General features: G+C 43.4%; 1 protein-coding gene across 3 annotated transcripts in view; it reads right to left on the bottom strand.

Moving 5' to 3' along the window:
- MID2 (midline 2) overlaps positions 1-14,226 on the bottom strand; it is a 96,699-nt gene that overhangs the window by 55,986 nt on the left and 26,487 nt on the right. For all 3 annotated transcript variants that reach the window (XM_029929960.1, XM_029929961.1, XM_029929962.1), the window contains exon 3: positions 12,974-13,069. In XM_029929960.1, the coding sequence (XP_029785820.1) occupies positions 12,974-13,069 (96 nt within the window). The remainder of the gene's footprint in view (positions 1-12,973; positions 13,070-14,226) is intronic.

The following is a 14,226-nucleotide window of genomic DNA, read 5'->3' as shown; positions in this document are numbered from 1 at the left end:
GGGGGGGGAAGAGTTGGGGAAAGGGAGTGAGGCAAATCACGAGAGACTTTTGAATGCTGAGAACAAACTGAAGGCGGAAGAGGGAGGGAGGAAGGGGAAGGGGGGTGATGGTCATGGAGGAGGGCACTTGTGGGAAAGAGCACTGGGTGTTATATGGAAACCAACTTGGTAATAACTATTTAAAAAAATAAATGAGATGATGCATGTGAAGTACATAGCAAAATGGCTAGCACATATGAAGGTTGGTAAATGTCAGCTATTGAGGACAGTGATGACAATGTTAGCCTTCTCAACCTCCTGCTCCTCTGAACTCTTACAATACTTCGAGTTGATCTCACACAATTTAGCACTCAACTATTGTCTTTTGTATTGCTTACTGATGCTTCATACTGTTAGTTATGCATCCCCAGCTAGACTACAATGTCCTTGAAGACAAAGATAGTGAAGCACATACCTCCTCAAGTCCCCGGAGCACTTCAAACAATGCTAAGCACACAGTGGAGTTTAATAAACACTTTCTGATAAAGGTTCACAAAGGAAAAGGGGACATATGTTTTACTGACTCTCTATAAGGGTAGTTATTGCTTAAAAGACCATAAATATAAGGGGCACCTGGGTGGTTCAGTGGGTTAAGCATCCAACTTCAGCTCAGGTCATAATCTCACTGCCCATGGGTTTGAGCCCCATGTGGGGCTCTGTGCTGACAGCTTGGAGCCTGGAGCCTGCTTTGGATTCTCTCTCCATCTCTCTGCCCCTCCCCCATGCACACTCTGTCTCTCTCTCAAATATAAATAAATATTTTTAAAAAGACCATAAATAATGAACACCAAAACCCTGGGAACACCATTTGCTTTTGCCTACTGGGCTAATGGTGTGTCACTGCATTCGCAGCTGTACAGTGGCTTAGCATTAAGCATGTGACTCAGCAGTGCTCAGTGTAGGTCAGTGGTTTTCTTCAGATGGTTTGCTGCCAATATCCTGTTTTTGACAGAAATGGAGTGTGAATGCATGAAGATGTTTAATTCTATTCCCTGTCATGCAGACAATACACAATTTGCCTACTCATTTGTGAGATCAGATTTTTCTTTTTACTTCTTCAGTGTAAACGTTCTCTCTGCGCCACCAATAGAATATAAATCCCATTTCATTCGAAAGCCAATGGAATCCTCCTAAAATAGTTCGGGTTTCTAGGCTAATGACTGGGTGGCCATTGGAACCTCAGAATAGCCCCAGGAGGCCAGAAAACTCAGAGCTCTTCAGATGCTAGAACACCCCCACGAATTTGGCAAGAACTCTGTTATGTATGCACTTGAGAGTAAACTGGCACACTGGGATAGGTTTCCCCTTCTGTTCCACATACTCTGTCACCATCTACCATTGGACTCCTCTCCTGCCTTCTTCTCACACCTTCTCCAATCCTCCTCATGCCCTGTGACTGCCCCTCCATCTGACTTGTTTCTAAGAAGACATCGTGCACTCTGGGCGCCTGCTGAATTGTGCTGGAACGCAATTACTCGGATGCACTGATAAAATGAAATGATTTTGTAGTAAAGTTTCATTGGGTTAGAAATTATCCCAAAGCCAGTGATTGGCTTGTGCCTTAGAGGCTGCTAAGGAGAAGCCAGGACAGGGCTAGGATGTAGAGGAGAAGCCAGGGAAAACCTGCTCTGAATACAAGAGACAGCACTTCTGATCAGAGGAAACAAAGGGCAATCTCTTTCAGGTGTATCCTGGTTTTTCTTCTTGCATGGGGGAAAATACAGAGGTCAAAGACGTCCTCACGACCCACTTTAAACACCAGTTCTATCCCTGGACATACATTCTTCTTTCCACATATACCCTCCTTACAATATCCCCTCTACACACATACACACACACACACACACACACACACACACACACACATACACGAGATGAACACCCAGGCAGCCATTTATGAAACAGACCAATACATAGCATGTGCAAAGGCGTGTAAGAGCACGTGCATGCGTATGTGGTGGTCTATAGAAAGCTTATCACCACAAAGAAAGGTATTCGCAAATACCGTTCTACATACACACCATGCCATTCCCACGTGAATACACACTTGTACGACACACCAAGACCGGTTACCCAGATGGATGTCTGTCCTCACTCAGATCACAGGCAACAATGATATGCAACTTGCAAAACATGGTACACAGCACCATGATTGATGAATTTTGTCAGCTTTGCCCTTCACTTTTTTTTAATGTTTATTTATTTTTGAAAGAGAGAGACAGAGTGCAAATGGGGGAGGGGCACAGAGAGAGAGGGAAACACAGAATTCAAAGCAGGCTCTAGGCTCTGAGCTGTCAGCAAAGAGCCCAATGGGAGGCTTGAACTCACGAACTGTGAGATCATGACCTGAGCCAAATTTGGCCCCTTAACCGACTGAGCCACCCTGGCACCGGCACCCCTGCCTTTCACTTTTAATACAGCACGTGGTTAAGAACAAAGCCTCACTCTGCTACTTATCTGTGACTTTGTACAAATTAGTTACCTGCTCTGTGCCTCCATTTCCCCATCTGTAAAATGTGAATAATAATAGCACTTACCTCCTAAAGTGAGGATTAAATGAGCTAAGGGACACAATGGTCTTGGCAGTAATGAGAGTTTCTAGAACTGCCTGAGAAGGGGCAAGCTTGGATTGAGGATACGATAGAGGTAAGAGGAGTAGTGGGCATGGGCTGAGGTGGGGAATTCTCTTTCTATCCTGATGGAGTAAAGAGCTGATACTCTGGGCATACATGCACTTCTCGGTAATCCCCAGCAAAGGACACAGGTCCACCATTAATATTAGCAATGTACCCACTCTTCCTGAGGAAATCTAGGTATTTGCAGTCATTGTGATATGGTATTTATTCACAGTCTATTTAATTTTTTAAGTTTATTTATTTATTTTGAGAGAGAATGTGAGCAGGGGAGAGTCAGAGAGAGGGGGAGAGAGAATCCTAAGCAGGCTCTGAGCTGGACACAGGTTCGAACTTACAAACTGTGAGATCATGACCTGAGCTGAAACCAAGAGTTGGACACTCAACAGACTGTGCCACCCAGGAACTCCTCATAATCTGTTTAAATTTGATAACATTAAGTACACTTTAGAGAGTAAATCTTTACTGTCAGCTTCTTTTGTAACAATCAAGAGAAACGCATGTGGCATGGAGACTACTTTTCCCTGGCAACACAGTCATGCCCAGCCCTAGAAGGAGCACCCCACAAAGCAGTCTCAGGTGCAGCTTCCCCGGTAAATTGACTGGGTGACTGGGGTTCGGTAACTTGGAGCTGCATACGCTCTTTACACCCCTCACTTGGGTCTCGTGGCACAAAAATAATTGAGAAAGTACAAAATGCCTTCATGGTGGATGCTACACTTCCCTCTGCCAACTCTGGTGGTAATCCTCCCTCTGCTCCCTACCCCATGAAGGGCTGTTAGGAAGGAGCTGCTCCGGGCTCTCAAAGATAGGTTATCATAAGGCTTGCCATGAAGCCAGGAGTGCCAAGACTCCAAACAGACCACCTGTTCCTCCAGGGCTGTTTAATAAAGGGAAAAGAAAACATCTAACTTCTCTCAGCCTCTGGCTCGTCATTTGTAAAATGTGAACACCACCAAGGGTCTCATGGGGTCGTCACAAACACGAAGTGGAATTAGGAACAAGAATACCTCTAGCACAGTGCCCAGCACATGGGATTTGAATAGGATTCTTTCATACGCCCAATCCCTGCTCACCATATCACACTGCTGGACTTCTCTAGACAGGCAGGGGCAGAAAGGGTGTTTCAATGGCTGTGTGCATTATGGTGCTGGTGGTTGTTTTGGTTTTCTGGGGGCTTTCTTTTTGTCTTTAGTTTGGTTTGGGTTTTTTGGTTGGATTGAAGCAAGAGAGATTAGAGGTACCAGGTAGGCTTGGTAAGACTTTATCTTGAATATCAGAATTCCACCAACTTTCCAAGGGCACGTTGGAAATGAGGAACCTGGGTGGGTTGTGCAAATTGCAGAGCAAGGAGGGGGTCCAAAATTAGGCAAGTGTTCTGGTCATTTGGTAAGTAACCTGGAATTTGGACACAGAAAACAGGAACTGGAGGAGGAAGGTAGCAGATGAGAAAACGAGGCTATAAAATGAGCTTCTTTGCACCAAAGAAAGTGCAGACACAGAACAAGAGGGAGTGCCGAGTGCCAATCAGAACTGTTGTGACTGTGAAAACATAACTACACCAGAAAGGTTATATGCCCTACAGGTGTGGGGGGCAGTATGGGGAGAAGAAAACCAAGATTAACCCTAACTCTTTTCATCCTTACAACCCTGCCATGTGTCCATACCCTCTAAATGTTTTAAATGCAGTATTTTATGTCTTCTAATTTCTTATTTCACTGGAATATGGCAAGAATTGTCAGAAAGTGTGTTTGAAATAGAACTGAGCACATTAGAGGATTGAAAAATGATAAAGCATTTACTTTCCCAGTACCAAATGGGCCCAGGCTTCAGATTCCAGTTGATTTGGGTTTTTCATCTATATTAAATGTCAATTGCCATATACTTAATAGGATTGACTGTAATACTCTGAATTAATCATTTCAGTAGTATAAATGTAGAGACTGACCAGGTCGCTATGCACTTCTTTTCCATTGCTCGTGAAAACCATTTTCGACACTTATAATTCCACATTTGTTTCAAAATAGCTATTTTATTCTCACTAGGTGCTCTTTCGTCTCTCACAACAATACAGAACACTTTGACTCATACACATTCAAAACATCCCAAAGAACTCTCTCTTTTTAAAATTACTAGAAATGAAAGTATGTGTCCCTCCCTGAAACTTTTTTTTCTTCCTTCTTTTTTTTTCTGCCTTTGTTTAGAGGCAGTAATCAAGAGGAATCTGGGCCGGATAACAGGCAAGTTTACTGAACTATCAACTTAAAGACTCCCTTAGATTTTCTTGCAGAAGGGCAGTGAACTTTTTCCCCACGAGAGAAAATTTAATTCGGAACTGAAAACAAGCAGCTTATTGAGCACAAGAACCCTTTCTAGTGTACCGCCTTCACAGAGTTGTTGACAGGTTATTGAATGCCGGGGTCATTCACCTGAGAGTCCCAACGTTTTCAGTACCTCAGCGAAAGTTCTAGTTCATGTATATGATATTTTAAATTGATTGTAAGCATTTGGAAATCACTGTCCTCTTTGCCCTCGGAAATAAAGATTCTACCTCTAGAAGTCCTGAGGTCAGGGATAGGCATCTCTGACAAAAGTGTGGTGCTCAGAAATGTTACTGAGTACTACTACTACTACCAACAACTGCGCCCACTATTACTCCTACTCCTGTCACTACAACAACAACCGCGACTGCCACTCATTGGGCCTTGACTATCCCAGGTATGGTAGCAAGTGCGTTGTGTAGACTACCTTTCCCTTCAAGGTACGATTAATCTGAGTTTTACAGATGATGAAACCAAGGCTCAGAGCCGTTCTATGTTCAAGGTTACAACAGCTAGCATGACTCCTGTCTGACCAGCTCCAAAACTACCACAGCACACTGCATCCCAAACCCTGCATACCATTTCTAGGAGGATGGAATTGTAGATACGGAGGCTTTGGAACTGGGGGAATTGGGCAACTGGGCCCTGGGTTGGAAAGGTGGCCAGAAGCCAAGTGAGGAAGGGAAAAGAGTGGATCTACTGACTCCTATTATTACCTACCCAGTAACAGAATAAACAGCTAGAGTTTCTATGTGTGTTTGTGAGTCTAATCGTTCTGCACTTCAAAAGGTGAATAACTGCCACTTTATTTCTCCATTCACCTTCACCATCAAACTTCTAGGAGCCTGCATTTCCTTACAACTTAACTTTTTCCTTGACCTCTCTGAATCTGTCTTCCATCCTCACCTTTCCATCGAAACTTCGCTCTCAAAGGCCACTATTGAGATCTGTTTTTGTGGATTTTTTCTTTTATAGTTTACTGTCAAGTTGGTTTCCATATAACATCCAGTTCTCATCCCAACAAATGCCCTCCTTCATGCCCATCACCCCCCTTCCTCTCTCTTCCCCTTCCCCTTCAACCCTCAGATTGTTTTCAGTATTCAATAATCTCTCAAGTTTTGCGTCCCTCTCTCTTCCCAACTCTTTTTCCCTCTTCCCCCTCCCCCTGGTCCTCCATTAGGTTTCTCCTGTTCTCCTGTTAGACTTATGAGTGCAAACATATGGTATCTTTCCTTCTCCGCCTGACTTATTTCGCTTAGCATGACACCCTCGAGGTCCATCCCCTTTCCTACAAATGGCCAGATTTCATTCTTTCTCACTGACATGTAATACTCCATTGTATATATATCACATCTTCTTGACCCATTCGTCAGTTGATGGACATTTATGCTCTTTCCATGATTTGGCTATTGTTGACAGTGCTGCTATGAACATTGGGGAACATGTGTCCCTGTGCATATTGAGATCTTTTTGTATGGTAGGGCTACTCCAGAGGACTCTATCAAACCTTCCACAACTTGAAGGCCTCCAGTCCTTTGCAGTTTTGATCCTGTTTTCCCGGTGTTTCTCCTCCCTCCTGGTTTTCTCTTTTGCTCTACCCCAGCACTCACATACCTCTCTCATACCCCTTACTCACTCCAAATCATCTTCACAATGAGACAGGAACCACTGGTGATAGACAAGAGACATCCAGGTGGTGTGTACCTTGGCTTTGCCAAAAGAAGCATGATGGGGTGATTAGGGGCACAGGCTCTGGGGCTGAAGAACCTGGACTCTGTTACCGACCAGCAGCATGACCTTCAATCCCTCCATATCTCAATGCTTTATCTGTAAAGCAGGAGTAATAATAGTGTTTACTTCATAGAGTTGTTGTAAGGATGACAGAAGTTAACAGGGGAGCCTGGGTGGCTCAGTCGGTTGGGCATCCAACTTCAGTTCAGGTCATGATCTCACGGCTCGTTGAGTTCCAGCCCCGCATCGGGCTCTGTGCTGACAGCTAGCTCAGAGCCTGGAGCCTGCTTCAGATTCTGTGTCTCCCTCTTTCTCTGTCTTTCCCCAGCTCTCTCTCTCTCTCTCTTTCAAAAGTAAATTAACATAAAAAAATTTTTAAAGGATGAAATGACTTATATATAAAGTGCTTACTTGGAATTTAGGACTCTTCATTAAGTATTGACTTATTATAGTCTTTATGAAGGTAATTTCTAAAATGTTGATTATCTCCACAAATGAATTGTTTACTTCTGATATTTAAATTTTTTTAAGGTACACCATCCATCTGTAGTCTCATAAAAAGGTCTGGACTCTTTCTCAGACTTCTCTCTTGATCCCCAGACAGAGCAAACCAGCTGCCTAGTGACTTACCAGCCTATCTGATTCACTGTGCAATGAACCTCTCATGTCTGAAAAGAACTCCATCTGGGGGTGCTTGGCTAGCTCAGTTGGTCGAGTGTGAGACTCTTAATTTCAAGGTTGTGAGTTTGAGCTCCATGTTGGGGATAAAGATTACTCAAAAATAAAACCTTTAAAAAAAATAAAAAGAGGGGCGCTTGGATGGCTCAGTCAGGTAAGCATCCGACTTCAGCTCAGGTCATGATCTCACAGTCTGGTCCATGGGAGTTCAAGCCCCACTTTGGGCCTCCTGCTGACATCTCAGAGCCTGGAACCTGCTTCCCATTCTGTGTCTTGCTCTCTCTCTGCCCCTCGCCTACTCAAGCTCTGTCTCTTAAAAATAAAAAAAAAATGTTAAAAAAAATTTTCAAATAAGAAAAAGAACTCCATCTGTACTCCCTAACTTAGTTAAAAGGCAACACATCTATTCAGTGACCCAAGCCAGAAACCTGGGGACCATCCAACTATTCTCTCACCCTTCACCCATTGCATCTAACTGATCACCAGGTAATATTCATTCTACCTCCCACAAATGTTTCAAGTGTATCCCCTCATCCCTGACCCTACTATCACTGCCTTAGTTTGGGCCTTTGTCTCTCCCTGTATCAGTAAAAGCCACCTAACTCGTTGGTCTCTTTGCCTTCACTTTTGACCCTTGACCCTTGCTCCATCCACCACACTACAGCAAGAGCAATCCTAAAGAGCAGGCCTTATCCAGTTATTCACCTGCTTTAAATCCTTCCATGGCTCTCCAGAATCTTCAGGATAAAGTCCAAGTACCTATGTATGCATGGCCTACAAGCCTCTTCATTATCTAGGCCCTAGCTACTTCTCCACACTCACTTCTTGCAATGGTTCTCACACCACACATTCTGGCTGAAGCAAACTTCTAGTGATGCCCTGCACATCTCTGTGCTCTTTACCGTTCTGTGTTCTTGCCTGCGTTCCCCTTCACTACCTTACCTCATTTTTGTTGGCAAAATTCTCCTCCTATTTCAAGAAAACTCTGTTTTTATTCCCAGCCTATAGTCTATCCTAAGTCCCTCAGGCAGACTTAAGTGTTCCTTTCTCCAGGCTAGCTTGTCATCTTTCACTTTGCCTTCATTACAATAACTATCACTTGACACTGTATTTGACATTTTACCTGCCAGGTAAGTTCCCTGAATTGAGGGCAGGGATCATTTCCTATTTATCTCTATCTACCCTGGACATAGCTGACCATTTTGCTCATATGTTACACTCCCTGTCTTAGCAGAGGGAGTACTTTATTCTTCCTCCTTAAACCTTTAGCTAAAATGCATTTTCTCTATGAAATTTCCCCTGATTACACTTACTTCACTCTACTCACTGCTTCATTTTACCATGGCCTTGGGGCTTGGAGAAGACTCTTCCAACAGATTTGTGCTTTACTGATTTAGATTTGATTCTGTCTTCTAGCTCCACCACACTGAAGAACGAACTGAGGACTGAAGGGGGAGGAGGAGGAAGGAGGAAGGAATGATGGTCATGGAGGGGGCCACTTGTGGGGAGAGGCACTGGGTGTTATATGGAAACCAATTTGACAATAAACTATTATAAATTAAAAAAAATAAGACACTGAAGAACCATCTACTGAAATCATCCATAGAAGTGGGGTTGTTGAAAATCACTTCCTGGGGGAAAAACACCTGTTTTTATGCTTGGAGAAGCAGTCAGGCATCAATTCTTGCCTTTCCCAAACCAAATGCCCTTCTGGTACACAGTACAGGCAAAACGGGGAGAACACCGAGGCACCCACAGAAAGACTTCTGAAAGCTACTGAAGCTAAGAGCTGGGGACAAGGCAGAAAGCTGAAATTCCCCCCAACTAAGTGAAGAACCCCCCCCCCAGCTCCTTGAAAGGGCTTGAGAAGGGCCAGAAAGAAATCAATCTACCCATGGAGCTCCTGGGATGGACTAACACATTGTGCTGCAGCCCTCCTGGAGGGGAGGAAGACGGGGCACACAAAATATGCAGCAAAGTGCTTTCGTATGATCAGTGCTCTAAAAGTTACTGACAAGACTAAATAAGTAATAAAAGTGGAAAGCCTACACTTCCATTCATTTGTACTCCCTGTACTGCACGCTGCGTGCTTGCTTGCTTGCTTGCTTGGGGGATATAATGTTGTCCCTCGCTGGACTCCAAATTTCCTGGAGGCCACCAACAGCATATGTTTCTTTTATAGTTCCCAAATTGCCCACCACACTGAGTACACAGTGTTTGCTGGAGAAACTCTTTGTTGTTGACTGATGGATTACTAAGTATTTGACGATTTTTCTTCCCCTCGTCGCTTTCAGGAATGCTTGTTATTCACAAAACGATGCCGTCTTGGAAGCTAAGAGGAAATACTCATCTGTTGGTATACATTTTCCCTTGGCTATGCATTAAACAGAGGTTTCCTTTGGCAATGTCAACAAAGGATGCCTGATGAGACAGAACAAAGAACTATATATAGAGATCAAGTGGCCAGAGGAGCAAGGCCAAAGCATGCCCTCCCTTAACCAGATTAAAGGAGTCTTGTCTCTGCTTCTACGTCCTTCCTGGGCTCTCCAGTTGCAACCAAAATAAAAAAATATTTTGCAACTGGCTATCCCTGAATTCTGAAAGCTGGGCCACGAGGGGAACAAGATGCATTACTGAAGAATTCAGCTAACAAATCTGCGGTGATCCTAATCTCTGTTTCTGTAACAATAGGAAGAGTGCAGGGTTGTTTACTTTCTGAGGAGAATAGAGAATCAGGAGAAAGAACCAGGGGAGAGAGGCAGTTTTCAAGGCTCCTTTATGAAAAGTCAGTCTGTGACAAAAACATTTGCAGACAATAAGGAAGGGGAACAGGTTTGGCAGGGAAATAGCCTCTTCCAGTTTTCTCAGAAGTGCCTTAGCTGGTATCGTCCACCCCCGCCCTACATGAAAGGCCTCCTTTGCTCTGTGAATATAGTCATTCCCTATAGATAAATCTGGATTAGATAAGATGCAAAATACTCAAATCACCCTTTAGTGTCCAGTTCTTATGGCAGACAGTATCCTATTTATTTCATTTTGGAAACTGTTTACAAGCATTTATGGAGTCTCAAGTCCCTTCTTTAACTGCATGTCTAATCCCAGGCCTTGTTCCAAAGCCTTCTGGACACACAGGCTCTGTGCTGAATGAATATAATGAGTACTCTGGATTCACCCTATTATTAGGAGGAAGTTTAGGGCACATCCCTAACCTTTCAGAAGGGATGATGTCATAGAGCACAGCCATACTCTTCCATAAACCATCCTGGAGGGGTTCCTGTCAGAGACACAATCCTAAACTGGAGAGCCGACTGAGTCAAGTCCCGAAATACACTTTCACCCTTGACAAGTAACGCAGTATGTCATTGTTCTTTGCCAACTGTCAGTTGACATTTTATTCCATTATCTATCTTTCCCACACATATATATCCGTATCAGGCTGGATGTGTGCAGCATGTAAGCCTTCTGAGGGCAGACGCTGTGCCTGTGCTCTTTTCTTTGTACCCGCCACAATGCTGTGTGTAAAATATGTATTAGTAAAAGGTGACCTTTCGAGTCTGCCAGAGCAGACGGTGGCCTACACAATGGATTTAACAAGCATCCCTAAAGGAGCCTCTTCATCACCTCCTCTGCTGGTTCATCATGGGGCTGGTATTCCTTCCCACTTGGCTTATATTCAGCGGTGAAGGTGTCATCTCCCCAAGGCTCAAGCAAGAGGACTGACTTCAGAAAGGCACTGTTAAAACATCACTGTTACCTAGAGGGGTTGGAATGAGTCGTCATTCTCTATTAACACAATGATGCATTGTTTTACGAGACTAGCTTTGCTACTTGAAAAGAGTGGGGCCCTGCATACAGAGGTCTGATGGGTGCAGTGGGCTGGGAAAGGCTGCAACAGGGCTGTGTTTGGGTGAGGCTGGTCAGAGCGATATACTTCCCAGGGGTGGGGTGATAAGAGGTTAGGTCTTAGGATGAATAAGCAATGAGAATAAACCGCTTACCTGGCTAATTTGAGTACAACTCAGACACTATACTTAATAGTCTTTTTGATGAGAATGAGGAAGGTGATAATTATAATTTCTAACCACGTTTTATTCACTATTAGCTGTTACCCTGCCTTCAGTCACTGAAAATTCTAAGCCAAGGGATTCCTTATCTTGTCTCCTGCTTACAATGCTTCCTTGTCTCTTCACCAGTGTGGGTTTCTCATACTGTAATCTAGCAGCATAATCAGGAGCTTTGATTGAGTGGAACACAGAGAAATTCTTACTAGGTGAAAAGCACTCTAAAATGCCTTCTATTTTGTTTCTCCCCGCTTGTAAAGGATGAAATCAAAGACCAAAAGAAGAGAATAAAGAAAGTAACCATTCACAGAATCATGACCTGTGAGGTCTGAAAGACACATCGAAGGTCATGTAGTCATTTCAAGCTCTTATTTTACAGGTAGGGACACTGATGCTGAGAGGCTAAATGACTTACACAAATTCGGATTACCAGTGAATCGCAGAGTCAAGTCCAGAACCCAGCTTTGCAACTTACTTTCCAGGGTTCTTTCTTTCCATTCCGTGGGCTTCTCCCTAAATTTCCCACTACATTCCGCAATCTTACACCTGGTGTCCTATGCACCCTCCATATAGCACCACTCTCTTCCACAAATGGGAGTGTCCAGCAGGAATTACATTGCCACGGTATGCTCATCATCCAAGTACACACCACTTTAAGAAGTGCAATACTTTAGGAGTGCCTCGGTGGCTGTCAGTTAAGCATCCGATTTCTGCTCCAGTCATGATTTCATGGTTTGTGAGTTCAAGCCCCACATCAGGCTTAGACTTTAAGCCCTATCGTTGCCTCTTTAACAAAATCAACACAAAACCAAATGCTACAGCTGAAGTTCCATGCTTTTGAAAAAGAGAGAAATAACATCTTTCTTTTATTATATCCACTTATGAAAAGACTGACTCCTCTTGTAAGCTCTACTCTATTGATGTAGATTTCACATAGGTACAAGTTTCGAAAACCTTATACTTATATGACACTTTATAATTCACAGACAACTTGAACACAGATCTCATTCATTGGTGACAAGAGTAAGTGGCAAGGTGATGAGTGAGGACCAAGTGAAGGGTGTGGGGACAAAGGGAGGACAGGCTAGGAAGAGGAGGAGCAGTCCTGGTAATACTGCTGCAGACACAACATTGCCTGGAACAAACCTCACCCTACACCAAGGACCCAGGATCCCCAGCTTCCCCTGAGACACCCCGAGATGTCCTTAGGGAACTGAGATGTCCAGTTTAATGAAGAAGAAACACAATGTTGGATTCTCCTATTGCCTGCTGCTTGGAAAGAAGGGATTACCCCCTGGGCCTGCTCTCTCCCTAATGCATTGCCACCACATATCGATTTTTGTGTAAAAAATAGCGATCTGGCGCTTTACTTGGAACAAGCATCCTAAAGGGAAGAGACTTCTCCAGAACTGTCATGCAGCCTTTCACTCCAAATGGCTGGGCTACACAGTGACAAAACTCGAGGGCTCCCCAAATGATTGCCTGACTCATGCAAAGGTTTGTTACGTACCTCAACTTGCTGGCAGATTTGTATGAGTTTGGCCATTTGATTTTCTAGTTCGCTGTTGCGCTTAACCAGGTTGGTGAGGTTCATCTCCAGAGTTTGCTGCCATCACAGAGTATGAAGCCATAGGGAAACAGTGAAGAGGGGAAAAAATAAGAAATGTTCAATGAGCTGGAGAACCAACATTATGTGGAGATCATTAGGTCAGTTGACAAACATTTCAAAGATTCACTGAGCACTTGTTATGGGCCAAGCATTGTTCTAGGTGCTAATTAATAACATTGTACTTTTTTGCTCCAGGCTTTCGGTATTGGGAAAAAGATGACATTTGCGACTTCATGGATGTAGAATTTCATGATATTAAGGGAACTTTATATTTTCTAAAATATTTTTCACTTTTTAAAGTATTTCCTAGTACTTTGTCTTCATAGTAACCCAGTAGCATATGAATAGGTATTATTCTCTTTTACAGATGAGTAGACAAAGGGAACTATAATTTATTGAACAATCAGTACTTGCCAGACACTATGCTAGACATTTTCATATATACCATTTAAGAGGTAGGATAATATCAGCATCGTACAAATGAGAACTGAGCTTCAGAATGGGGTTAACATGTGCTTCACACTTCTATAATTAGTATGTGACAAAGCTGGGACTAGAACCCAGGTCTCTTGCCTCAGTCACAGCATTTTCCAAGTATTTGTGATTTGTCTTTTTATTGAAACCATTTTAGATTTATCAGTAGGTTTCTTCAGGGAAAAAAGATGGCATTTTAATTGCGAGGTTCACCAAAATCAAACATTGTATGGGGCACCTGGGTGGCTCAGTTGGTTAAGCTTCGACTTCGGCTCAGGTCATGCTTTTGTAGCTCATGGGTTGGAGCCCCCTGTAGGCTCTGTGCTAACAGCTGAGACACTGGAACCTGCTTGGGATTCTGTGTGTGTGTCTCTCTCTCTGCCCCTCCCCCACTCACATTTTCTCTCTTTCTCTCCCTCTCTCTCTCTCAAAAATACACATTTTAAGAAAAAATTTTTAATTATAGAAAAATTAAGCATTGTATCTCATAGCTCTCCTTCTTTGGCCTTATCCCGTGGATATGGTAGACTTCAAAATGCCAACTCCTGGCCGTATCAAGATAGGACATCCATTGTTTATCATTGCTTACTAGAACATAGATCGTAGATGTGCATTAAAAGCACCGTGCAAATCTGTTGATTACTAACAAAATTACAAAAGCACTCAGAACTCTTAGCGTA

Source organism: Suricata suricatta, chromosome X (genome assembly GCF_006229205.1).
Source record: "Suricata suricatta isolate VVHF042 chromosome X, meerkat_22Aug2017_6uvM2_HiC, whole genome shotgun sequence".
In the NCBI taxonomy this organism is placed as follows: Eukaryota; Metazoa; Chordata; class Mammalia; order Carnivora; family Herpestidae; genus Suricata; species Suricata suricatta.
The sequence above is the reverse complement of the archived record's forward strand: the minus strand, read 5'-3'. Positions and strand labels throughout refer to the sequence as shown.